Source organism: Gallinula chloropus (assembly GCF_964237585.1).
Source record: "Gallinula chloropus genome assembly, chromosome: 1".
NCBI lineage: Eukaryota > Metazoa > Chordata > Aves > Gruiformes > Rallidae > Gallinula > Gallinula chloropus.
The window spans coordinates 205,392,778-205,419,814 of record NC_140085.1 but is presented as its reverse complement, the minus strand read 5'-3'; the positions used below and the strand labels follow the sequence as shown (position 1 = coordinate 205,419,814).

At 40.0% G+C, this 27,037-nt stretch overlaps 1 protein-coding gene across 1 annotated transcript in view; it reads left to right on the top strand.

The window, feature by feature from the left end:
- The window catches only part of CWF19L2 (CWF19 like cell cycle control factor 2), a 75,392-nt gene extending 57,241 nt beyond the window's left edge, over window positions 1–18,151 (top strand). Inside the window, exons 13-18 of the mRNA XM_084276717.1 lie at window positions 6,505–6,717; window positions 7,799–7,915; window positions 12,777–12,932; window positions 14,570–14,650; window positions 16,736–16,837; window positions 17,633–18,151. Coding sequence (XP_084132843.1) covers window positions 6,505–6,717; window positions 7,799–7,915; window positions 12,777–12,932; window positions 14,570–14,650; window positions 16,736–16,837; window positions 17,633–17,773 — 810 coding nt within the window. The 3' untranslated portion in view covers window positions 17,774–18,151. The remainder of the gene's footprint in view (window positions 1–6,504; window positions 6,718–7,798; window positions 7,916–12,776; window positions 12,933–14,569; window positions 14,651–16,735; window positions 16,838–17,632) is intronic.
- Window positions 18,152–27,037: the final 8,886 nt, after the last annotated feature.

The window sequence follows — 27,037 nt, the reverse complement described above, 5'->3', positions numbered from 1 at the left end:
AAAATAATAGTTTATTCTTCTTTATTGCAGCTTCCCAAAATATATTATGAGTACAACATTCCACAAATATTAACTCTGTCATTTAAAGTTGAAGACGTCAGTGTTGCCATGACAATTTAAAACCAAACTGATATGTTTTATACAATCTATAGACTTTTTTCACAAATTTTCCAAGCAGATGCACTTTTATTAGCTTATATGGAAGTAACTTTAACTGTGATTGCGTTAGTGAGGAAAAGCAGAAGTTCAATAGTTGCATACAAAATAGAACAAGAAAATAACAGAAAGTACAAGTATAAAAGAGCCAAAAATAGCCCCCACTAGAAAGATGGGGGTATTTTTTTGTTACCATGCTAATGGCATTTAATGGAAATTCCGTTTTCATCCCCAAATTTGAGAGGAAATTTGAAGAGGGGGTAAAAAGGAGTTCTCAGGGTGTTATCTAGGAGTAATCCCTGATGATTAGTTTTTATATCTCTTGAGGATTCCTTTCAGCATCACAATGATACTCAGTTCTTTAGTAGGGCTTGCTTTCTAAAGGGTGCACCCAAGGAGCAAGAAATGGCAGCGGAGGGAGCGATAAGAGACGCAACACGCAGCGTGCTTCAGATGGAGTGTGTAGGCAGCCAGCAGTGTGTAAGACTCCAGGGGTTTCACAGGAGCAATAGGAAAAACAGAATCAGTTTAAAATTAAGCTACAAAAGAGAGTTCCAGCAACCTGAATGTGTGTTGTTGGAAAAATCAGACTGACCCTGGAGTATACTTTGCAAGATCTGCAAGAGTTACTTTAGGAAGTAGCCCCGTGCCAAGGTGCTTGATGGCTTCAGTAATACTAAAAATTAAGAGACATCAATTATTTTATTAGAAGAATGTTATATAATGGAATTATTTATGTAATATATTCATATTATCCATGCTAATTATAATGTCAAGGATTTAATCAGCCAATACAGCACTGTAATTTTTTCCTCTCTCAAATTGTTCTTCTTTATGCATAGTCAGATGCTGATCTTTTACTGAACTCCTGTGCTGGGTGGTTAGAGGTCTCTTCTTTTTGGGAAGTTTTGGCCACATTTGCTCTGTATTAGAGCTTTCCAAATGAGACTGCAAAGGCTGAATTTTATCTGCTCCTGAAAGAAATTTGGATGCCTTCCCTGGCTGCTGTTTAAACGTTTGCATGTTGCAGGCCTTTCTTGGCCAGGGCAAGCAAAATTGTGATGCTGTCTCTCTTGGTTAAACCAAAACTGCAACGTGGTTGTGGGAAATGGATTCTCCATCAGATGGATGGTAGGAATTTCACAGTTGCACAATTACACTGGGAGGTGTAGGATGCTATGTCATAATGCCTTGAGCTAAGAGCCCTAAAGCTGCCTGTGTATTCACTGGTTAACTAGTGCTTGCCAAGAGGGAAAGAAAAGTTGGAAATTAAAAGGTGCATATGAAGGAAAAAGGTGGCAGATGAGCCCAGGAAAAAAAAAAGTGAAATGGGAAAGAGAAGACATGAGACTGTGGAGATCTGTCTTGTGAGAACATCCATTTACGTTTACTCTTGGGTTTGGCTGGTGTCAGGACTTACGGTACATTGTCTTTGTAGGTGTCTGAATTTCTTATATTCACTTCAGCAGTTTAGTGATTTTATATATATATATTTTTAGGAGGTCCCAACTTAAAACTGATTTATATAAAAGTGACAACCTGCTTCTTTTCCATCTCTGTGCAGAGCGCAGCATCCAGCACAGCGAGGGAACTAAATGCACAATTTCCATTGACTTTCATGTTCAACAGGTGTGATGCTTCAGCAAAGCCAATACATCAGCATAGTTCCTTCTTTGGATTTGTGCTAGCTCTGTCTTTTGTGTGGAAGAAGTTATGTATGAAAGAAATGAGTTTTTAAATGATTACTTGCTTCCCTTCTGGCATCTTGGGGAACTCTCTCTTCTTGTTCTTTCAGTTCTCCAGTAACAGGTTTGGAGAGATTTTGATACAGCCAAATAATGCAATTGGCAGAACACACTGGGGACGTTATTATAAAGGGTTTTTGAAAGAGAATTTCCATTTTATTCCCAAATAACTTTTCAGAAAGGCCAATATTTAGAGTAGGAGTTGAAGAGTGGTCTCTAGTCTCACAGGTACATTTTCATTTATTTCAGTTCTGAAACATGGATGTTTGGTATTTGTAGGATTTGAGGGATAATCACATTTAAGGAATTAAGACTCTAAAATTATTTATTTTCCCCATGGCTACTGGTGATGAATGTGTTAGTGATGTTCACCGCTCCTATTCCAATACGGCAGGCAAAATGTCTTTAGTGGGGTTTTGTTTGTTTTGAAGTCAGAAAACATTACTGAATGGATTTTCCCACTTCTATTCATATCTTCATTAGGAAGACACAATTCTTGTTGGATAGTATTTTGCCTGTTTTTAGGCTGCAGAGAAATTCTTAGTCCTTTCATGACTGTTGGTTTTAGAGGTGAAGATATGTCCTGATGTTAACACTCTCTTAAAATCATCTAAAGGATGGGATAAAACTTGGCAAGAAATGGAAATTCAAGGACAGGGTGACCATCTGTAACTTTGTCTCAGAACTGCAATATAATGGCACTGTGCATTGCAGTACTAGACTTACAGCTTGAATAAAGGTCTCAACGTACTTCTTAACAGTGTGAAAACAGGGAAGAATAACCCTTAGTTCTTCCACTTTGTCCCTCTGTGTGTGTTTTGTCTTCAGCAATAGAAGGATATTGTGCTTGAAGAGCATCTGATTGGACTTGAATTATTAATGAATAGGCTTTTTTATTGCCCAAACAGGTTGAAATGTTTAATTCTTTTTTTCTTATGTCCTTCTTATTTTAAGCACTTATTTAATATCTTTAAAGCTGGAGTATTGGTTCCTTTTCTTGGACTGCCATGCATTCCTTACTACCTTCTGTTATTCATTAGTATTGCAGTGGGATCTATAATTTTGTTGCTGGTAGGCACTCTGGGATAGAGTTAATCTGATTCTGGTCAGTGAATGCTCCTTCTTTAAATAGCCCTTAACTGTGACTTTTCTCCCCAAAATGCTGCAGTGCTACCTACCTGTTCTTGTGCCTTTACTTCTCCAGTGTAATCTTACGTTTATTTTACTTCCTTCTCCAATGTGCTTCATTTAATTCTGCCAACCAACATGTATTGTGTCTTAAGCCAGAAGTGTGGTGTTGTCTGGCACCCCTGGGCTCCATCTATAGGAAGAATTTTTCTACACATCTTTTTATTTCCCAGGAAAACCCAAAGTTTTCTTTAAGACTCTCTACTGACTGGTGGCATCCAGGCTGCTCTAGGACCTTGCATTGGACAAGTGATGTATGCACATGATTCCACTTGTGTATACAGTCTATTTAGTGTTGTTAAAATGAAGGTATTATTTAATCTTTCTGATTGTTTCCCTTCGTTCTGAGGACTTCAAATTTTGAATCCTGAAATGCTACCATTGGATTTCCAGGAAGCAGTAGGAGAATTCTCTGGTGCAACTGGGGAATCTTTCTCACCCTTTTTTTGGGTGACTCCAATTTTGCCAATTACCGTTTCATTTTGTGTTCTTTCCCCCCCTTTCCTCTTTTTTTTTTGTTGCATTTGTAGCTTGGTTTTTTTAAGTCTCCTGAATTCTACTTCTTTCCTTGACTCTTCCCAGGTTCATGTATTGGACGACTTACTGCTTCAGATCTACCATAGGTTTGAGTCATTGAATTATGAATATTTTTTCATATTGCAGTGAACAGGATGCAGAAAAGTACAGTTCTTGAAGAACAGTGACAATATTTCTTTTTTGCCTTAGTGAATTACCACTTGAAATGTAATGATCTTCTGTTGGTCATGACTGTACCAGGAGAAACCAAATCTGGTCTTTAGTCAGCATGTACTTTATTAAAGTTTACTGCTTTTTATGTGAACATTCTCTTCTGGCTCCCAGATGTCTCAGTATACAGCACATTATCCACTGTTGGAGAAAGGCATCATCCAGCCTGTTCAATAAGATGAATATTTATTTCATCACATGAGGATCCATAGAGTATTTTAAGCTGTTTGGAAAACTACTGTTATTTTAAAGAGGTCATGCATAACTTGCCAGGAATTTTGATGACTATTACTAAGTGAAGCAGAACAAAACAGTGATGGAGTTGCGTGCTGCATGTCATACTCTGGGTAGACAAGGTGTTTCGATTTCCACTCCTCCTTTTCTTTGTAGCCCGCCAGCTGTCATCTTTAATTTCTGTTTGTATTCTTGTGGCAACCTTTTTTTATTAAAAAAATCCTACAAAACCCCAAAGAAAACCCCCCAAAAAACCCACTAAACCTTTACTTTTGATACTGTTCTGTAGGTGGTGATTATTGGTGCTTCCTCTGCTGAACCTCTATTTTTTCTGTTCTACTTATAGTGACAGAAGAATAGAGACATCATTTTTTTGACACCAAACAACTAAATATTTTTTTCTAAAGCTCAGGAATATCCTGTTTATTTTAAATACAGAATTATAGAATTGCAGTAAAACAGAACAAGAATGGAGCTGAACTACTGAACTGTTGATTTTAGTCAGCAGTGACTTCCAGTAGGAAAGGTACATAAGAAGTTAAATGTATTACAGCTAAATAAAGTAGAACTAAGGAGGCTGCTCCTTGGTTCATTGATAGTGAAAGTACCTTTTCAAAAGAAGCTCTTGGGCTGTGTTTGAGTGTTGTACTATCCAGGGAAGGCAAGAGCTGTGTTGTTTGTGGGGTTTTTTGGCGTGAAGTTATCAGGGAAGGCAAGAGCTGTGTTGTTTGTGGGTTTTTTTGGGGTGAAGTTACGTATCTGCCTTACAAAATAAAGTCGTCTTTTTTAATATCAGATTATCTACACAAAATGTGCCTGGGATATTCGGAAGATTTTCTTTTATTGGAGGCTGTGCTTCAGTTATTACAGTACGCTTTCCACCTACCTTCAGCTAGTATTAGTCCTTTGTTAGGGCTACCCCAGTTAGTGTTCTAAAGCATATTAGGATTTGTTGTGAAGACACATCTACCATTTCCTTAGCAGTTCTTGAAGCAAAACTACTCAGACATAAATCTGCCAAGACTGTGAAGGACCGGCACTTCCAATAGCAAGACATCTGTATAGAGTACTGGGGTTTTTTCTCCCTGTCATTTTGATAAGGAGATTACTGAAACTATTCAAGGTAAAATTACAGTCAAGTATAGCATAAAACTACTGCAGCACTGGGATTTCATTTAAAGAGAAAAACATGGAAAAAAAAAATCTTTGAATGCTTTTTACCTTTGGCTATATGTGTTGAATGTTTAGGGTATTAATGGCATATAATTTTAAAGTTGTACAGAGCAGCTAAAGTAGAAAATGGAGCAATGCTTTCCCTAAGTCCTTTAAAAGTTAATCCTTACAATCAAGGCTTGCTAAGTCTTGATTTAGGCAAAATGTTGTGGGATTTCTTTGTCATCAAAATAAAAAAAGGTTGATAAAGTCTAATGAGATATACATGTGTGTGTGTGTATATGTTGTTCTCTGTGTTGTGAAGCTTAGTGACATTTACTGCCATTTGGGTTTGAGTCCCATGACTTCTGTGCTCCGTTTCTTGCTTCCCTTTCCATTAATGGTCTCTTACTGCTGTTGCTGTACACATGCCTTCTTACCGTGTCCTTTGTCACCTTCTGTCATCTTTGGTTCCTCCAGTTCTTACCTACAGAACCCATCTCTCCTAAAAATCATCTAGGTGGGACAGATTAAATTTTGTGTGTATCCACTGACCCCCAGCATATCTTCACAATAATTCTGTGGTTTCAGAGTTTCCATTTACCTATGGGACATTTAATTAAAATGTAGCAGTTAATGAGCAAACAAAACCCCTGTCCACCATTCAGCCTTGTTTCGGGCAATGTGCTGGTTGCGTTCATTATCCAGATCTAGAGAGGGGCACACTCAGGAATAATGAAATACTGAAGACAAAGACTGTTTTCTACCACAGAATAGCTTAGGACTGTTGGCTTGGTAAGAATAACTGTTGGCATGTTTTCACAGGCTCTGAATGTGAGGTGTAGAGTCATGGTCTAGTTATTTCACAAGAGATGATTTAATGGGTAGTGATAGTAGTAATAGGAGAGGAGGAGGAACGGGGAAGACCAAAATAAAATACATGGTAATATATAATTTTAAAAGTCGGGCACCTTTTTAAAGCTGAAGTGATGTCAAGATAATATGGAAATACCTAGCCTTTAGCTTGTGATGGAACACAGTAATACACTCTTCTTACTGCTGTCACACGTCTGTATTTTAATATCTACGCTGTCTAAAGTCGTGTATGACTGCTCTCAGGAGATGTACCTGGTGATTGCATGTGCTGCAGATGCCATATGGGAAGAAGTAATGCTGCTGCTTACGTACTTCATGCTTTTCTCAGTGGAGGATACTACAAAGACCTATAAGTACTTTTCCTTTCTTACCTATACACATGCAATTTTTCTGTGTGTCTTTTCAGCTCATGGAAAAAACTGACAGAGACTACTACACTCTGGATGACATGTTTGTTTCCAAAGCAGCCAAAAGAGCACGCAGTGGGGAGGAGGAAGAAGTACAAAGAAGGAAAGCCATACAGGAGCACCAGCAGCTTGCTGCACGCATGGAAAAGTGCCCGTACTGCTTTGATAGCAGTGAACTTTCTAAGCATCTTATTATTGCAATTGGCACCAAGGTAAGAAAATAGCAATTTAACACAAATGGAAAAATAAAACAGAAATAAAGGAAGGCAGTATTAATGTTAGAGTGCCTAAGATTAAGAACAAAATTGCTTCTACGAAATGATTTATTGTTCCACATCTTATTTTCCTTGCCCTTCCAATTGGTTTCACAGATTCCTCAAGGGTGAGCGAGATATAAATCTGTCATGAATTACAAAGCTAATCTTTGATATCAGAACTTCAGATTTGTGGATTTGTGGAGGCAATAATGAAAGATCTGAGTGCGGAGATTAGACTGTAGGTGGATTTGTGGAAGACTAAATCATGCTGCACTGGAGGAAATTTGAACTGGTGAACAACTGCATCTCAGTGACATAAAAGAAAATTAAGTGGAGAATTCAATTTTTAAGCCTAAAATCCTTTAAAGTAGACAGAAGTTTGATATATGGTTCCTTCCTGTTTCTGTTAATGTTTTTAAAAGTTGCATAAATATTTGCATTTCTAACTTATGAAGTGCTTCAGTGTGGGCTTTTTTGTCATTCTTTCTCCAAAATTTTCTTTTATTATTCTTGGGTTTTTATTTGACTTGAAACTACTTATAGGCCAAGAAACTAAATGCATAGATAGGTATTATGGTACATGGCACCTATTTTTTTATATAGTTTATATATGAATATATATACACATACACATATTAAAGAATGCATACAGATATATATCTGTGTCTTTGTATAACATATATATACACAGAGAAATATATTTCTATGCATTTATTGCTTACATTTTATTTAAAAATGCATGTTATCAATACACTAAACAGTGTGATTTCATGATGGTTCTGCTACTGGTGTGTCTCTAGGGCTGATACTACTCCCTTGGTGGAGCTGCTGTCTGGATGCTATTAGTTTATTAGAGCTACTGATGGATATTGGGACCTTTTTAAAAACACTATAATTGCTAACACATTGCTGTAAAAGCAGGCAATGGCCTCTATTGGTTTGAATTTTAGTAAATAATGGATTTCTTAGCCTTAGCAGTGGGAAGGTTTTTAATGCTAGAAAAATGGGCACTTCATTTTTTGTTTGCTTTTTATAGGTATATTTGTCTCTGCCGAGCAAGCAGTCCCTTACTGAAGGTCACTGCCTGATAGCCCCTCTGCAGCACCATACTGCAGCCACTCTTTTGGATGAAGACATCTGGGAGGAAATCCAGGTCAGCTGAGAAACTGGTCTACCATTTTTTTTTGTAAACTAATTTTGTTTTGAAAATAATATACTTGTCATAAGTACCTATTTTTCTAATTTCAAGCCTAAAAGTATTTCTCTCTTTCCAGTAAGGGGCACAACATTCTTGCATTATGGGTTATAATTACTGGTCAGAAAATGAAATAGGGAGACACAGGGTACACACTGGAGAAATGTTTTTATTTATAAGCACTAGAAGAAGTTGCCTGGAATGCTGCAGATCCACCGCTGCTGGAGGTCTTCAAAACCAGGTTAGAGGAATGTCTCTTGGAGTGATGTAAGTACAGCTGATCCCATACAGCTAGTGGAATAACTGGCTTGGCAGTTGGGATTTCCTTGGGGAGGGCCAAGGAAAAGAAAAGGATTGTCAAGGCAGAAAAATCACTTATAATGAAACACGAACTGAAGATATGTTGTTTACATATCTTCAGGGTTTTTAAGCTAATCTGGGTCTTAGTTCTCTCAATTGAAATTCACCTATCTCAGTCGTCTTCAAATCAGTGAGCTCCCTAATAGAATCCAATTTCCTAGTGTTTTGAAAAGAATTATTAGAAGAAAGTGCCAAGCTTGCTGGGTCATGCTTTCCAACTCCTTTATGAAGACGTTTTGAAGATTTTGAGTTCTGTTTTCTTTGGAAAAGGAAAATCACGAGAGGAAAGTAACAAGATTCTGCATAAGAAATGGACAGTGATGGGGTATCCCCTCCCCACCCCCCTCACCCCCTCCTGCCATCAGGATTATTACAAGGGGAACACAACTTGGAACTTCTTACATCAAAATACTGGATACTCTTTCAGGCTAGAGAAAGACATCATTTCTTGCAGTTGCTTAGATTTAAATGCAGGTTAATTTATGAGTTTGAAGTGCTCTAAGTAACATTGATTCTGCCTGAAGCCTGGGAGATGGATTCTCTGACTTTCCATGTTTGCTCCCCTCGTTGATTCTCATGGCTGATATAATTCTTATACAGAGTTTCCCTGTAAATTATGTTTCTGCCAAGCAGGAAGGGAAAGGGGTTCTTTTCTATATGACAGAAATGCCTAAGAAAGTTGGATAAGAAGCAAATAAGTGCAACAAGTTGTGGTCAGGAGGAACAACAGATATGTTCATTCTGTATCTTATATTTATCCCAATCTCTTTTATCTAAAGATGATTTTTCTAAATTTGTATGAGAAAGAAAATAGGATAAAGAACAGGTAAGCAAATGCAGTTCCTGTATTCAATGCTAGTCTTTTCCTGCCTAGAAACTTCAACTAAAACCATTATCCATTCACCCTCTGAGTACTTTCATAGCCAATTTAAACATTTCTTTGCAATGAAGGACTTTGGGAGGGGAAGGACACCAGGTTTTTCTGGGGTTTTTTTTGGGGGGGTGGTTGGTTTTTTTTGGTGATTTTTTTTTCTTATTTTTGAAGGGGGGGTAGTAGGTTTTTGTCTGGTTTTATTTTAATGTTTTTTATTTATTCCCCCCCACTTCCCCCACTGTACTTCAGTAGGAGGAGTCTGGAAAGCTTTAACAGGAGTATAAACATAAATTTACTCAGTGACTAATCTAACTTTCTGATGCCAGAGACATATTGTATACTGCTGTTGATAAAAAAAAATAAATCACACTTTAAATATTCATAAAATGTTGTATCAAGCACATGCTTTAGCTAACTCTTTCTGATGGGATATGTTTTTTAAGAATTGTTGGAATGAATCAAGAAGGGTTCTTTTATACTGTATGCCTTCAGGCACTTGAATTCAGCATATTGTGTGTTTTAGACTGATGTGCTCACTTGCCAAAATAAATATGCATGTAAATTTTTTTATATGAAAAGATACAAATCTTTACATATTCTGTAGTGCCTGGACTGTTGTTAAATGTGCATCCCAGCATAAGCCAAGCTCTTTTGTTTTGCTCCTATGAATGGTTTTGTCCTTTCCAGTGCTAATTATCCTTGATGTTTTGGCCTGTTCTGAATTTAGAGGAAAAGTGCAATATATTTAAAACCAATAAATTGCAGCCTGGGAACATTAGCTAACATCTGCAGATATTCTGGGCTTGTCAGTGGGTTTGGATTTCAGTTGATACTGTTGGGTGGTGGCTCTGAGTAATAGTGCTGCCCAACCTTTGGTTTAATGTTTCTCTTGCCGAGTTGCTTGCTGGGGTGTACTTCAGAAGTAGAGGTCTGTGGGCTGGGGTGAGAGGGAGAAGATGACAAGCTATTAATTCAGAGCTGTACGTTGCTCTGTGCAGTGAAGTCCTGCATCAGTCATGTACAGTATCTGTTCACCAGGCAGGATCTTCTGGTTGTGTTTGTGTGGTGGTGGTACTGGTTTCTGGTCACAGCATGAACCAGTTTGCTTGTGGGGAGGAATTCGGGGTGTGAGGCCTGCTTTGGAGACCTAAATACCTGGTTAAGATACATATTTTGCCAAGTTTCTTAGTGTGGATCAAACTAGAAGTCTGTGCAAGATGACAAAGGGGTAGGGAGAAGACAGGTCCATTTCTTGTCCTGTTCCATTGAAAACCTGGTAGTGATTTGTTTTCCACCTGTTTTACTTCAGTACTTGCTGATCTTCATGACTATGTGTTTGCTTATGCTTGTTTGATTCATAATTCTCCATTTACATTGAGATAGGAAATCTTAAACCTTTAGATGGAATTAGCCTTTTAGTTGTGTTGTTTTTACTTCTGAGTGTTGTTAATTGGGGGAAAAAAACCCAGGAATGCAAAATGACAACCTATAAGTTGTGTGAGTCATAGAGCTATGGTATCTGTGGTCCCTGAGGCTCATGCAGTGATTTCTTGGCTTATGCTATGGAAATACTATAGGGAGCATGTATAACACAGAGCTTCATTTTAAAAAAAAACAGATTTCAAGATCTTGACATACTGTTGGAAACATTTACCCTGTCACAAAGTCAGATCTTTGGTGAATTTGAAAATGTGTTTGAAGAAGTCTCAAAAACCATTCCTTGTGCTTGATAATTTAGTTCAACTTCTATGTTGTAAGTGATAGAATGAGGCTTTTGCATATCTGGGGTGCAAATACCAAGTGCCAAGAGTCAGGGAGCAGCAGGAGCGGGCTGCTCAACTGGCAGGCAAGTCAAGGGTGGATGGTGTGGTGAGTTGACCCAGGCTGAGGGCCAGGTGCCCCCTGGGAGACATCACTCACCAACTTGGGACAATTAGTTTAATTTATTACCAATCAAATCAGAGAAAAGTAGTGAGAAATAAAACTAAATCTTAAACCTCCCCTCCCTGCCCCCCTTCCTTTGTCCAAAGCTTACCTACCCTCCTGATTTCCCTCCCTCATCCCCCCAGCGGCACGGGCGTTGGGGTAAGTTCATCATACAGTGTCTCTGCTGGTCCTTCCTCCTTAGGGGGAGGACTCCTCACGCTCTTCCCCTGCTTCATTGTGGGCTTCCTCTCACAGGAGACAGTGCTCCATGACTTCTGCAATGTGAGTCCTTCCCATGGGCTGCAGTTCTTCACACACTGCTCCAGTGTGGGCCCTGTCCATGGGGTGTAGACCTCCAGGAATAGACTGCTTCAGTGTGCTTCCCCCTCTGCTACAAAAGCTTTGCCACATGAACCTAATACAGAAGGTGATGGGCAAGGCAGGTGGGGGAAGTTTCCTCACTAACAAGGCGCAGTCCCATGGTACCCAAGCCAGGAGAAGAGAGCATGGGTCCTGTGATGGTAGGATAGGTTCAAGGTCAGGTCAGTAAGTCATGGCCAAGATTTGCCAGACACGTGGCTGGGTACAGGCATGAAACATAGCTCAGGCAAGGACCAAAAGTGAGGGCCTGAGCTTAACTGCACCTCCTGAGGGAAGGGGAACTGCCTCCCCATTTCTCACAAGTCTTTTTCCCCAGCTCTTCATGCTGCATCTGATCCCAGGTTACACTGCACCATGTGAGAGCTGCCCATCTGCATAGGCAGGCAGACCCCCAGCAGGTAAAAGGCTGCAGAGCCTGTTGAGCATCTGCAGGACCCTGACATTGGACCTAGCAGAGCTATAAATGGAAATACACTTTGAGTACATGCAGCACCTAATCGAATGTGAGGGGGAACTGGTAAATGTATCTTGAGGCCAGCTGTATTAAGTATTACATTTATCTTCCATACAGTAAAGAATGTGGTTATAGCCATGACTTTCTTTTGAGGTAAAGTTAATATTTTCCTTAAAGGTCAATCAGTTTACAGAAAGAGTGGTGAGGTGCTGGAACAGGCTGACCCGGAGAAGTAGTAGATTCCCCGTCCCTGGAGGTGTTCAAGGCCAGGTTGGATGGGACCCTGGGCAGCCTTGTGTAGATCCAGGCCTGGAAGTTGGTGGCCCTGCCTGTGGCAGGGGGGTTGGAGCTCTGTGATCCTTGGGGTCCCTTCCAATCCAGACCATTCTATGATTCTATGCCAAGTGGAAATGTCTTTTATTTCTTTCTTCTCCTTTTTAATCTGTGTAATGTAAAGGATTATGGTGTCCATAGTTAGTACAAGCTAAGCCAAGCTATCACCTTCTTAGAATTGGCAAGCATGGGACCTACTGTTAAAGCCACATTGTTTTATGGAGCATCACAGTTAGTAGGTTCGACCTAGTTTTAAGTTTGGCTGTAAAAGTATGTGATATTTTTAAGATAGGTTTTAGTGTTAACATATATTTCACAATACTTTTCTAGACTTCTTATGTTTGTATTGTGGGGAATTTTCCTAGTATGACTGCAGTTGTTGCCCATTTTAATATGAGTCTATTATGAATGTCAGTGAAGTAGTAGAAACTCTTATATCTGCAAGCTTTGAAAAAATTCAAATTACACTTTTTTCTTTTTTCTTTAACCAGAGGTTCCGAAATGTGTTGGTGAAAATGTTTGAGGAGAAAGACTTGGACTGTGTGTTCCTAGAAACAAACATGGGCATGAAAAAACGGTATCACATGGTATATGAGTGTATTCCTCTTCCAAAAGAAGTAGGAGATATGGCTCCAATCTACTTTAAGGTACACTTTTTTTTTTCTTAAGTCATTTGAATGTATTTATCATAATTCATTTATTTCTGGAAAATGTTTTGTAAGGTCACGTAGTGATTGGACAGGGTGTAATAGGTTTAAGCTGAAAGAAGGGAGATTTAGGTTAGACATCAGGAAGCAATCCTTTCCTGTGAGGATGGTGAGGCTCTGGCACAGGCTGCCCAGAGAAGCTGTGGCTGCCCCCTCCCTGGCAGTGTTCAAGGCCAGGTTGGATGGGGCTTTGGGCAACCTAGTCTTGTGGAGGGTGTCCCTGCCCATGGCAGAGGGGTTCGAGCTAGATGGCCTTTGAGGTACCTTCCAATCCAAACCAGTCTATGACCCTATGGTATTCAAGTACTGGTTTTGAAAAGATGGATTCTTAGATCTTACTTCTTGATCCATTCTTTGATCTTAACACAAGCTCTGTGAGGTGTAATTCTCTTTTTCAAGTACTCAGTGGAAGAGGCGTATGACACACTTCAGTTGCCTCACATCTGACTGCACTGACAAATGCTGGAAGAAGATGAGAGAATTGTAGTTTCTTGAATTGCTGTAAGGATTGCAATACCTCTCACTAAAGTCCTACAGTATAAGCTTAAAACTCCATACATGCGCCTTGGCAAGCGTAAAATGAGAAACTAATGTGAACTGCTTTAAGAAATACCCACATATAATGTTTCATCCCTGTTTTATTTCAGTAAGTCCAAATTTTACACGTGTCTTCAAACTCTGAACATTAGACAGCATGATAGATATTTCTTCTGTAGCTTTTCTGGTTTCTTTCCACTGACTCTTTAAGGAAAGGCTCATTGAAACTTCTTCCTGGAACTGAGGCCTTTGGGCTTTCAGCAATTGCATCAATTGTCTAAGTGGGTTTTTTTACTTGTTCTTTGAAATACTGGTTTTCTTTTCTGGCAATAAATAATGTGATTGGTTTCTGATGAAGTTGAGCAGTCAGTATGATGAATAGCAGTGCAGTAAAGTCTACTGCATTCGTAACTCTGCACTTGGTTGATTTCATTGCTGTGCTTCAAGTGCTGGTAAAACTTGTATTTTGGCTGAATACTGAAGGAAAGATGAAGTACAAGATTTAATACAGTGTAATTTGCATAAAATTTATTTCAGCAGTTTCCATTATTAAAATACACAGCAAATGAAATGTAAAAGGTACCTACACTATACTACACAAAACCTGCTTCCATACTGTGGAGGACACGGGCAGTTTTAAAGGTTTTTAAGCACAGTCAACCTTCTACTCTGGATTGTCCTCTCAGGGTTTAAAAAAGAAGAAAAAGAAAAAAAAAAGCTAATATATTGTAATGAATTCATAAGAGGTTTTGTATGAGCTTAGTAAAAAGATAATGTGACCTTTTAGTTGAAACTTGTTAGAGATAATTTAAATTTCAAAGTAAGAAAAGATGAACAGAATTAAGTAAGTTTGAAGATACTACATGGTGCCTTTATAAAGTATCTGAGCTCTGGAAATGAGAAAGGTTGCCAAAAATAAAGTTACTTTGTTCAGAAATAATTGGTACTTGCAGTGCTACGTAATTCTCTACATTGAAAAGTCAGTTCTTTGCTTGCTGTGTGAAGGGCTGTTTTCACATTTAGATAAAATGATTTTACAGAAAGCTATAATGGAGTCTGATGAAGAGTGGTCCATGAACAAGAAGTTAATTGATCTTTCTTCAAAAGATATTCGGAAATCTGTAAGTAATGTGATGTATCGAACCCTGAATTTCTCAGTAAATCCTTGTCATCTTTTTTCATTATTAACTGTTTCAAAGAGGAGAAAGGGAGCACAATTAGATTAGTGCATCAGGACATGGCATAGGTATGATGAGAATTAAGAGTCTGACTGAACTCCTAACTGACCTTAGGGAAAAAAATTCTTACTTATTTGAGCAGTTGATGGACTGAGCTGCAAGTGCTGGTTGAGAACAAAGCTGGCACTTTGTGGACATGTACTAGCATAATTTTCTTGATTAACTTTAAGAATTAAGGTAGATCAAAGATTTCCAAATTACTTTCATGGAAAAAATATGATGTGTCTTTTTCATTGACCTAGAACAGCCTTTTGTGTTGCTATGTTTATGAAGTGAAAATGTAAACAGTATTATCTCTCTTTTTAATTTTTTTAAAAATTATTTTTTCCCCTCCTTAAAGCACGGGAACAGCTCTCTCTGTATCCTGGATACCAAACTGAAACATCTTTGTTTATACAAATCTTAAAGGAATAATTCTGAAACTGTTAGGTCCAAAGATTGTTCCATCTTTTTAATATTACAGTGAAAGATGTGGAGTATATAGACTTTACCACACAGTAGTAGTTTACTGTGTAGTAATAATTGCTGAAAGTATCTTTTAGTAAATATATCACCTTTGTACTAAAAGAATCCTAGTTTAGGAGGAAACGATGATGGGTTTTAATGGTGAGAAATGAAGCCTGGTACGACGAAGAGGGAGAAGTACAATGCAGAAGAGTAAGGGGTTGGGTGGCTGTGTAGTAGGAGAGGTTTTGTATATTGTGATGATATTTGAGCTAGACCATCTATGGTAGCAAATGTAGCAAAGAGACAGATTTTTTTCTGCCATGTAAGCTGGAAAGTCATATAAATATAATGGGTCCCATTCTGGGTCAGCTTATGGTGAGGTTTCACCCGGAAAATTTGGCTCTGGTTTTGGGCACAGCGTTTGAAGACAGTTACAGAAGAGAAGAACAAAGGTTAGAAAACTTAACTAAAGAAACTGGTTTGGGGGTAGTGCAAACTAGGAAAGAAAATCCTGAAATGGGATGTGATGGTAGTTTTCTGTATGTAGGAGGCTGTTTAAACAAGATGGTACTGGTTCACTAGCACTATGTGGGTGCAGACAAGGAATTCAGCTCATTTGTCGCAAGGACTTAGGGAAGACTTAAACTTAAGGTGGATGTAAACAGAAAACAAAATAGCTATGTTTTGGGTGTCTTCTGCTCATTGATGTTTCAGAAAAGGGAAAGTCTTCATCTGTCACAAATAAATGAAGTATAGTTTGCTTGATGCATGGTAGGACATGATGACATTTGATTTCTTTAAGAATCATCTTAGCCATGCGTTTTTGTGATTGCATTATATACCAGTTTCAGATTAAGTCATGACACTTCTTTAAACTAATGAAATGCATCTGAGTGTAAATTGTTACACAGTTGTGTGATTTTTAACATTTTAGGGTAAAAGAAATGCCTGTAGCATCTTTCCTTGTGGCAGGATAACCACAGTCTGTAGACTGACTGATTAAATTAATCAGGTATAAAATATTATTAAATAAATGCAATTCAGCAAGGTAATGGCACCTTCCAGTCATGCAGTAGGAGTTTCTAGTAGTGTATTCTCCATAGAGGTGTTTCCCCTCTTCCCTGAAGCACTTCCTCCCAGTAAATAATTCCTGTTACTGTACAAGACTTTTAATAAATGCAACTTGCTGGTGGTAGTCATCCCATCTCATTCAGAGTCATGGAGTCAGGAAGGCATTTGCTCAGTGTGTGTGTTGCTGCCTGGTCCCTCCTCATCTCAGGAGGGTCCTCTGGAGGTTCTGTACTCACTGTTTCAGTTTTCAGTGTCTTTTTATCTAGTTGCTGCATGATGTTCTTTCTCCTGCTTATTTTAATGTTTCTCTGTAGCAATTTTATAACTTAAAATAAAATTTGATACTATCAACTGTAAAGCCAGCTGCCTCAAAATTCATGAAGTTGTGGAGAGGTTAACTAAGTGCCTGCAGTCTGTTAAACATCTGAAAATGCCATTTTGTGTGCATAGGTTCCTAAAGGATTGCCATACTTTGCTGTGGACTTTGGCCTTCAAGGAGGATTTGCTCATATCATTGAAGATCAACACAAGTTCCCCCATTACTTTGGAAAGGTATTGTTGTGTAAAAGATCAATTTACCAATTATACTCTGTTTGGTAAAATTTAAGTAATTAAAACAGATGCTGCCAGAACAATCACTTTGATGTACTTTATCCCAATTTACTACCTGCCTTTTCTTGGTGAGTCATTGTGACCTAACTTGTTGAATAAAGGAGTAGTTGATTTCATCACTGGTTGATACTCAGAATGCGACTCTAGTTCCACATTTCTTCAGAATTATTAGGAACTCAAGTTATTTGTCATATTATCTAATAGATGGGAAATGTTTGCATCTGTTTAAGTCTTCATGGCCTTAGTATTCTCATGTAGGTGCACTGGCTCCTCTTTGTATGAATTAGGGTGTGTATGCACACAGACAGATGACTCCTAGTAAAATACTTAGGTAGTTAAATTACTCCACGTGGTATAGAGACTATAGTGTATACAGGAAGCACTGCAAGAAATTCTTCCTGTCATGTGTCACAGCATAACTTACTGAAAGAGTCAATATTGAAAAAACATTAGGAGTGATTGGGGAGAAATAGAACTTCAGGAGGAGCTAAAGCAAAGTGGGGAGCTTTCAAGATATTTATACAGCACATTGCTGTGCTGAGGCCACCATCTAACTGCTACAGTTCTAATTTTTGAATTGGCATATTTTTCAGAATTCCTAGTTTTAGTAACTAGCACTCACAGGAAACTGTGACAAATAATCATGTGATTTGAAAAAATATTTCTTTAATATATGCATAGGAGTGTTAAATGATATGGTAATTTTACATTTGCCATTTTTCTTCTATTGCAAAGGAAATTATTGGTGGCATGCTGGACTTGGAACCACAGCTCTGGAGAAAAGGAATCAGACAGAACTTTGAGGATCAGAGGAAGAAGGTGTTGCAGTTTGCACAGTGGTGGAAACCATATGACTTTACCAAAAAGAAAGAATGAGTACATCCCTGCTGTCAAGGACTGTATAAGCCATAAATTATATTAAAGGATGTTTCATATGTTAAGAAGAATGGCAATGTGTTCTGTATTGCTAATATATTTTGCAATCAAGGATATTTTTTAATTGCTGATTACCTATTTCTGGTTTGGACACTGTGAATCCCATGAACCTGCAAGCCAGAAGTGTGCAGTGGTTTTAGTTTTTTATTTTTAAGTTGACCCAAAAGAATAATATCCAGGTAGCTACGGGAGTTCTTCAAAATGTAGCCTCTGCTTTTGGACTTTATAAAATCTTTGAGACAACAGATTTTTTTAAATATGTATCCAGTGTAGACCCAGTGTGTAATTATCATGGTGATTTTTTCTAGAAAATGATGTACACTTTAAAAACACTTTGATTAATATAAATACATTGTTGCAGAAGGAAGCTGTACAGAAAATAATTTTCTGATTTTGTGCCCTTGTGTTCTTTAGGTTGAGGTCACTGCAGTAATACTAACAGTGGTGTAGGATGTGATTGATAACCCTGGTGCTGCCCCTCTGCACATGAATTAATGAAATTTTTTGTACTTCTTTTCAATATGAAGTAGTATTTTTGAAGCTGACCTGTTGCACAAAGCATGAGACAGTCCATTGCTGTTGGCAGACAACAACTTCAGTGGTAAAAGTTACTTTTGCTGACAAGAAAAAAACCCCATGAAATAGAGGAGGGTGGAAGAACCATAAGGGAAAACACTCTCCAATGGCCAGCAAAGAAAATCATCTCAGGATCCCCACTGTGTGACTCTTCTCCTTGGGTATCCCTTCTCATGTGGCTGGTGATCCACCATAATCCTTTTCCAATAACGACAATATAGTTTTCCTTAGGACCTGCTCCAACTCACTGCTGGTTGTCCCAGCTTCTGTCGCCGTTACAGCTGATTGGAGCACACTTAGATCAGGGATGAGAGTTACACGTTAATGGCTTGTTAAGATTTGTGCATGGATGTCACTGAGAAATTGCAGAGCTGGGAGAACAGGAAAGAAGGACATTGTCACAGAATCCCAGACTGGTTTGGCTTGGAAGAAACCTCAAAGGCCATTTAGTGCCAACTCCCTGCCATGGGCTGGGACACCCTTCAGTAGCCTAGGTTGCCCAAAGCCCCATCTAGCCTCACCTGTACCTTTGTGGCCACAAAAGTGAACACAGCTTGTTAGGAAGCTTTTGTGGAAGGCATGGTACACTTAGAGTTCAGTCCTTACTCTTGTAAATATTAAAATATTTTTAAATAGACCACTTTCATCCAGAAATACCCAATTCCTAAATTCTTTTGGCACTAAGAGATGGAAAATGTAAATTCACATGTCTTCAGAGAGTACAGGGATCGGAAGCTGGATTTCTTACGGTGCTATAAATTTGCCCCTATGTACTCTTAGGTGTAACTGAGTAGGAAAAGGGATGTCTCCCTTTAAGAGAATGTATTTGTGTGATTTAACAGGTGTTACATAGCCATGACATCATCCTGTCTCTGTCAGACAGGATGATTCTTACATGGACTGTTACTCATCTGCTTGGTGCCTGCCATAAAATGCAATCCTGCTATCAAGTCCACTTTTTCCAACTCCCTCCTTTGCATGTCCTTGCTGTGCTGAAGCAATGGTGTCTCTGACCTGTATTCCAGGTCTTATGTGGTTTCAGGGAGGGCGTCCTGTGCCAGCACAGCACCATTTCTTCTGCTAAGTCAAGCTCTGGGTAAGGTCTGAGCTCCTGTCTTTTACTCCAGAGCTTTTTATTCAACCATGTTTGCCTCTAAGCTTTCAGGAGAGAACCAGAATGGCAACTAGAGTCAAGCAGATCATCTGCCTCAGGACTTGGGTAAAAATACGCAAGATTCCCTGCCTGGGTCTGTTTTGGGGGAAATGAGCTAAGCAGCCTCCTGTGAGATGTTCACTTTCTTCTTTGCTTTTTCCCAGGCTGTACTACTCAACCTGGTATTCCCCAGGCCCCTGGAGTTGCTGTAGAAAGCTGCCTGAAGAATGAGGAAGTTGTCTTCATATTAAGGACCCATGTTTTGCGGTTGTTATTTTTCTCATGCTGAAGGAAAGCACCGTGGATTTGTGCCACACCATTAGCTATAAAATGAAATGCAATAGTTACCGTGGTGTCATTATCCTTATCCATAGCCAGTGGTTGGTTGATGTCAAGGCGATTAGGTGATTAGAGGGCTGCAGCACCTCTCATATGAAGACAGGCTGAGAGAGCTGGGCTGCTTCAGCCTGGAGAAGAGAAGGCTCCAGGGGATCTTATAGCAGCCTTCCAGTACATGAAGGGGCCTACAAGGAAGCTGGGAAGGGATTTTTTAGAAGGGCATGTAGTGATAGGATGAGGGGGAAGGGTTTTCAATTGGAAGGGGATAGATTTAGATTGGGTATTAGGAAGAAATTCTTCACTATGAAGATGGTGAGATACTAGAACAGGTTGCCCAGGGAGGTGGTGGATGCCCCCACCCTTGAAGTGTTCAGGGCCATGTTGTATGGGTCCTTGAGCAGCCTGGTCATGTGAGAGGTGTCCCTGCTCATGGCAGGGAGTTGGAACTTGATTTTCTTTAAGTTCTCTTCCAGCCCAAACCACTCTGTGATTAAGCAGAAAGCTGCCTGCTGGCATTCTTCGAGGTAGTTCTCATGTATGTGTATGTTCCACTTTTCCCTCTCTTTGCATTTTCCTTTGGAGTGATACAGTGAGGTGCTGCATTTAGTGTGGTTTGGTTTAACAGCACTGGGTTGTAGTTGTGTACTTGTAAAAACACCCAGAAGAGGACAATGTGGACTTCACTGCTTTGCTAGAAAATCAATGTAGCGACATTCAGTCTTGGGTCCCTCTGGGCTAATTCTTTTTCAGTTCAGGAATCCAAACACTGAGTTCCCAGAATCATAATCAACTGTGGTTTAGTGGGATTTTACATCCCGAGTTCAAACAACTTGTTTTAAATCTCATATGGTTTCTGTTTGGAAAATAACGTGTTAAAGTAAATAGTAACTCTCATGGCAAGAGATCACAAATCTTTCTGAAAGAAAGGAACATTTTGATGGGTCCCTGAAGAGTTCTGTCTTTGGTGAAAAATTTCTTCAGCATTTCCTGTCTTCTGCATCTGTATTTTTATCATTAAAGCATGTTTTCTCTAATTCCAGCTGGGCTGCTGGATGAAAAGATGTTGAGACACAGGCTGCTACGCTCTCACATTAAGCGTAACTGTTGTGGACACAAGATCCTTAATATCCTAGCTACAAGTGCCATTTTCAGCCCTTGCACATCAAGGCAGCCTAATCCAACAGGAAGGGACAGACTTTGGAAATCCAAGCTTGTTAACATCATAATTTTCATGTGCTTATTGGTGTTGCTTTGTGGTAACATTATCTTTGTAGACGTTTCATTTATTTATGTAAAGTGAGAAGGAAAAGTAACACGGGTCCCTTCCAACTCGGTGTGCTCTACCATTCTTCCTACAAGAAAGTCATGCTGCTACACCCATTCCAGGGAGGTTGCTGCTTAATACAGTCCCAGGATTATCCCAGGGAAATCTTGGGAAAAAAAAGAGTTATCTAATTATTGTAGAAGTTCATGAATTTGTAGTTTTAAACATTGTATTCTGCTCAGTAATCTGTCTTGCACAACTGCCCAGCTGTCTGGTTATTCTGAAACTTGGGTTAAAGCATCCCTGGAGCACTAGCACTGTGTTTTAAAAGGATTGCAGAATTGCAGGACAGCTTTAACTACAATCATCTTTACCCTCCCTGGTGTCCTGTCTCCTAAGTGTGACCCAAGCCCTGCACCCAGATTTCCCAGAGGTAAATCATGGAACATGAAACAAGACTGTTTGTTGCATTAGAGATGTGCAATCTGAGCACTTCATGTGTGGGCAGGTGTAAAAACTTCATTCCACAGTGCCCAAGCTGTGCCAGCTTTTGTACATACGGTCTGAGGGCAGCTGGTGACCTGAAAAGGGTCTGATGAACTCACCTTATTTATTTCTTAGACTTGGAAGTCCCTCAATTCATTCTTTTTCAATTTTTTGCTTTTGCAAAGCAAGTAGCGGGGAGCATACGTGCAGGAAGCCCAAAACCTTAGCAAAGAGCCCCAAGCATAATTATTGTTTCAGAGTAAGGGTGAAGGCTTTACTAAAGCCTTCTTTGAGGGGAATATTTTTGTTCAAGATTTTCTGATTTCTGATTGTTGATGCACAATCACTGGTCACCTGTCTGTCTGGAATGGTAAATAGGTACAGTTGGTCTGGTCTTCAGACAGGACAAGATGACTTTCAAAGTCTCTTCTAGCTCTTTCCTGTGTGATTTTAAGATCTTACGTGATATTTTATGTGAAAATGGCTTGGAACAGCAGTTGTAAAAATGGCTATGAATAGCTACTGGAGCTGATGTCTTTGATTTGACATAAATACACAGTTATCACTATGCAGCTTCCCCATTGTTGTTGTCACAGACTTACAAGGCTTCATTTGGGGATGCCAGCTAATCTCTTGTGTCTCAGGATGCTTTTTATAGCTAGTCCTAGGTGTGTGCTTTGTTGTCATTGGAAAGCCTTAAAGCTCTTCCAGCTCTGGCAACATTCTCCTGCTTAGTGCTGAGCAACTCATTGAACGTGTGACCCCAGTTCAGTAGGCCCAAGAACTTGCTTGTGAGGTGGAGGAAAACAACTGATGGTAAAAGCAGCTTGGTGGATGAAGGCATCTCCAACTGGGATGGGTATGTAGGCTCTTAGTTTACAGTTAACGTGGTCAAAATCAATCAGAAGTGGTGACAGTGTGCTCTTCCAGTCCCTTTCTCTTATTTCCTGGCTTCTGTTGCAGAAATTTGGTTTTCATTCTTATCCAACCTACTCTTTCATTAGGTAGATCATCTTAGCAAGTCTTAGCCAGGACCAGATGGTTCAGCCAGTCAGCCCCTAAGATGGACCAGTCTGTACTGAAGTGCTGTGTGTTCCCCTGAAGCACCTCTTTCCCCAGGCTGACATTGAGGGTTTGCTGCTGTTACACAGTGAAAAAAGGTACAAAACCTGGGATGCCTCCTCGCTCTAAGAGTAGTACCAGCACTCTGCATGTGTCTCTGCATTAGGATATGTATCTATTACATTTAGAGAACAACTGCTGACAGTATGGTTTCACTAGAGCTACACTGGGCTTCACACCATTAAAGATGTCGGAATGTGTCCCTTATCATGAAGAGGCAGGAGTTTTAAGTGCATTAAAGGACTTACAACTTTACTTTTTCATGTATTAATCTGCTGAAACTGGATTTGGGAAATCTATTAAGTAAACCTTAAGCCTTTCATAAGCGGTTTGTGACATCCATAGAATCAGAGGAAGAAGACAAGAGAGAGTTTACCTAGCTGGTCCCAGCACAAGATCAGCTGGACTTGTGGTATTCCTAGATCTGTTTTCTCTATTAAGATCTCTGAGGAAAAAATCCTCAGCCTTCCTGGACAACTTTTTCCAGTATTCACTCTTTTCATCATTACATGTTTGTTTTCATATTCTTGAAACATAGAATCATAGAATCCCAGACCCATTGGGGTTGAAAGGGACCACAAAGACCATCCAGTTCCAACCCCCTGCCATGGGCAGGGACACCCTCCACTAGCCCAGGTTGCCCAAAGCACCATCCAACCTGGCCTTGAACACTGCCAGGGAGGGGGCAGCCACAGCTTTTTTGGGCAGCCTGTGCCAGGGCCTCAGCACCCTCACAGGTAAGAATTTCTTCCTTATATCTAATCTAAATCTCCCCTCCTTCAGTTTAAACCCATAACCTCTTGTTCTATCACTAAATGTCCTTGTAAACAGTCCTTCTCCAGCTTTCTGGCCAATATTTTGGCCAGCATCAGAACAAACACTATGGAATTCACCTCTTATCTGAGTAGTTCTTGTCTCTGTATATAGCTCTCTGGAAGAATGTGTGGATAAACAGCATTTTTGTTTCCTACTGAATATAAAAACTTTTAAAACCTTTGTTTAAAACTCAAAAAAAGGGCAAAACCCTACAATGAAACCTTAACCTTCAGGACTTTCATCTTCATGGCTGTTCACAAAGATTAACATTATATCTCTGAAGGTTTTGCCCAATGTAGCTCCCTCTGACAGGGGATTTGCTCCTGTGCCTCAACACGTTCCCTGCCCCAACCCAGCACTTAGGCCTGGGTTGCTGGGAGTATCCGGGAGGTCTCAGATCCCAGCTCCTGAGATCCCATTCACTTCAGTTGATGATGTCTTCTTTTATCCACAAGCACTGTTTTAAATGATTTATGACTGCACAGTCTTTTATTTTTAGCTTCTGTGCAAAACTTCCAAATCAAATCTTGGTGGGAGCTGCTATCTGTGATCATTTTGTTGTCTTCCTCTCCACTAATGGAAAACAAGTTCAGTCTTGCAGTTAAATGGTGTGGTTGTCTTCCTTAGTACATTTTTGTACAAATCAAACAGGAATACAGGTAGATGAGGACAGTAATAAGATTCTGGCTTATTGAATAATTAACTTTAAAAAGGTTAATGAGTCCCTGCCTAACAAAACAGCAATGCGAGAAAGCCTGGATCATCTTCTAATGAAGGGAAGAGAGAACACGCAAGTGGGTTGTGGGGACTCAGGTTCACCATTTTCTTGCTCTTGATTCATAGAAGAGTTGTGCTGTATTCATGGGAAGGAAGTTTTGTCTTGGAGGCCAGACATCAGTGGCAGCATTGCCTCCCCACTGCCACCGGCACCCTCAGCCTGCACGGGCTCTGCAGGGGGAAGCACAGGAAGCGGAACAGAGTGGGGCTGTTACGGGGCACGTTGGCGTTCGAGGAAACTGGGCTCTCTTAAGAAAAAAAGATTACTTTTTTAATTCTGAAAAATCTCTAAGGGACTGGAAGCAAGATGCTGAGAGGTGAGCAAAACCCACCCGTGCTGCAAATACATGGCCTGCTGTAAGCCAGGCGGGGAGCACTGGCAATGGTTGCAGCTCCTTTATTTGCTTGGTGTGTGTTACACTGGCCTGTGTGAACGTGTGTGGTGTCTTCTCCAGCCAGAGGTGGCAGTTCCTGAGCTGGAGTAACAAGCCCTACTCTGGGATCTGCAGGTTTTGAGAACAGGCTGCAGAGCATCTGTGGGGAATGGCTCAGAAGGGGTGACCTGGAGCAGTGGGATGCACGAAATCACCCTCAGTGTCCCGTGTTGCCCATGGCCTCTGGTTTCCAGGGAATTGGTGTACCTCCATTTGACAGCTCAGTTGTTTTGTCACGGGGCAGAGGATTAGGAAAGGGATGTTTTTGTCACTGATTCCAGGGGAACTTGATGTAATGCACACCTGTCAGTCTCCACTGTCCATGTTACATGCCGCTTACACAGACTTAGAAGTTGAAACAATAAAATGATTAGTAGAGATCCAGAAGAAGCCATAACAATGATGCTTTTAGAGAAAAGCATGAGAAAATACGTGGCATCAATTTTATTTTGTTTGTTTTTCTCTGTAGTGTGAACTGATGCTTCTCAGGAATAGAGTATGACTCATGATACAAAGAGTCAAGTCATCAGGCAACAGCTAGCCATGAATGTAGGGGCAAAAAAGCACCTGTGAGGGTCTCCAGCATCACTTATAGGTACATAACATCCCATGTCTTCCTGTGGCCTTGCTCTTATGTTTCAGAGGAAAGCGGAAAAATAATCCAGGAGTCAGTGTTATGCCAAAGGAGGTCAAATTCAGCATGATTGGCCAAAAAATAAAAATACATGTCAGCAACCTTACACATCTAGCAATGAGATCCTTTTAAAAGGAAAACTCTAGCTTAAGGTTCCCCACGTGCCAGACCACTCCATTAACAAGTATTTTGCTGATAACAATACAACCTTTCTCAATAGATGCTTTTAGTAAAAGAAGAATTTTGTTCTTTCAGTGCTCGTACAGTTTCCTTTGCTTCTGTAATCCAACGATTCCTCAGTTCTGTTTCTCCCAGTGCTGCTGTGTTTTACGAACTTGGCTGCAATATTTAGGGCAATAAAATTGTGACATTTCATTTTCTTAGAATCCCAGACTCATTTGGGTTGGAAGGAACCTCAAAGATCATTGAGTTCCATCCCCCTGCCATGGGCAGGGACACCCTCCACTAGCCCATGTTGACCAAAGCCCCATCTAGCCTGGCTGCTAACACATTCTTAACTTAACCTCAATGTGTTCCTTCAGCAACACAGGCATCCTTGTACAACTTCTGCTTAATGTCTTTTAGACTTAGAGAAGACTTCTGGCTATGCAGTTTTCATTGCATTGGGTTTGGGGTTTTTTCCCTGTAAGATGTTGCCTGCAGTACACCTGATAATTGAGGGTGCTGACAAGAACACTTCTCCCACATGACATCATGCTTAGCATCTCTGTATGTGAATTCCTCTTAGTTAAGTAGATTGGCACTGCCTGATTCTGAGGAGTCCTCGAAGACCTGGGCTCTTGCCTTTCCTAATAGGAGGGGTCCTGGGGACAGGGTCTGTTTATTGGAGATGGGTGTGTGGTTATTGATCATTCCCTGTTCTAAAGGAAAAGCGTTATGCAAGGGAACAGGTCTTGGGGAATAATCTAAATGTGATCACCCTCACCTTCTCAGGGAGCGTGTTCCACATCTGGATCTGCTTATTAAGGGTATTTACTAACGAAGCCCTAGTGTGGTGACACAGCAGCCAATTATTTTTTGCACTGAGTTCCCACTTGTTTAATGACAGACAGCAGGACCTTTTAAAACTGCAGGCCTGACAACTTTTATGTTAAATCTGTTATTTCAGTTTAGTCTTTAACAGCATGTCTAAACCCCAACCTGAATCCCCAAATATAATCACATTACAGACCAATTATTTTGCTTGCTGAGTCACTTTGTCAGTTTGACAGCATGCCTGGCAGAAAATTTTGATTCCTTTCAATTCTTTGATTAAAGCAATTAATTAATTCAGAGTTTTATTTTGTTTGGAGATACCAAGGTCTGACTCTCCCACTGATTCATAGTCCTCACTGATAGTCACTGGTGGGATTCATTCTTTCTCCAGCTCTCTGAAGCTGGAAAGATCTTTTGTGGTAAAGCTAAGGAGCAGTCATGCTTCTGGGCAAAATCCTTCTTGCCGCCGTGCTGGGGTGCAGATTCCTGGTGGCTCCATATTTGAAGACTTACTCACAGCTTGTTGCTTGTATTGGCCAGAAGTTGATTGGATTTCTCTCTAGCAGCTAAGAACGGCCAATGTGAGAAGTGGTCATAAAAAGGGAGG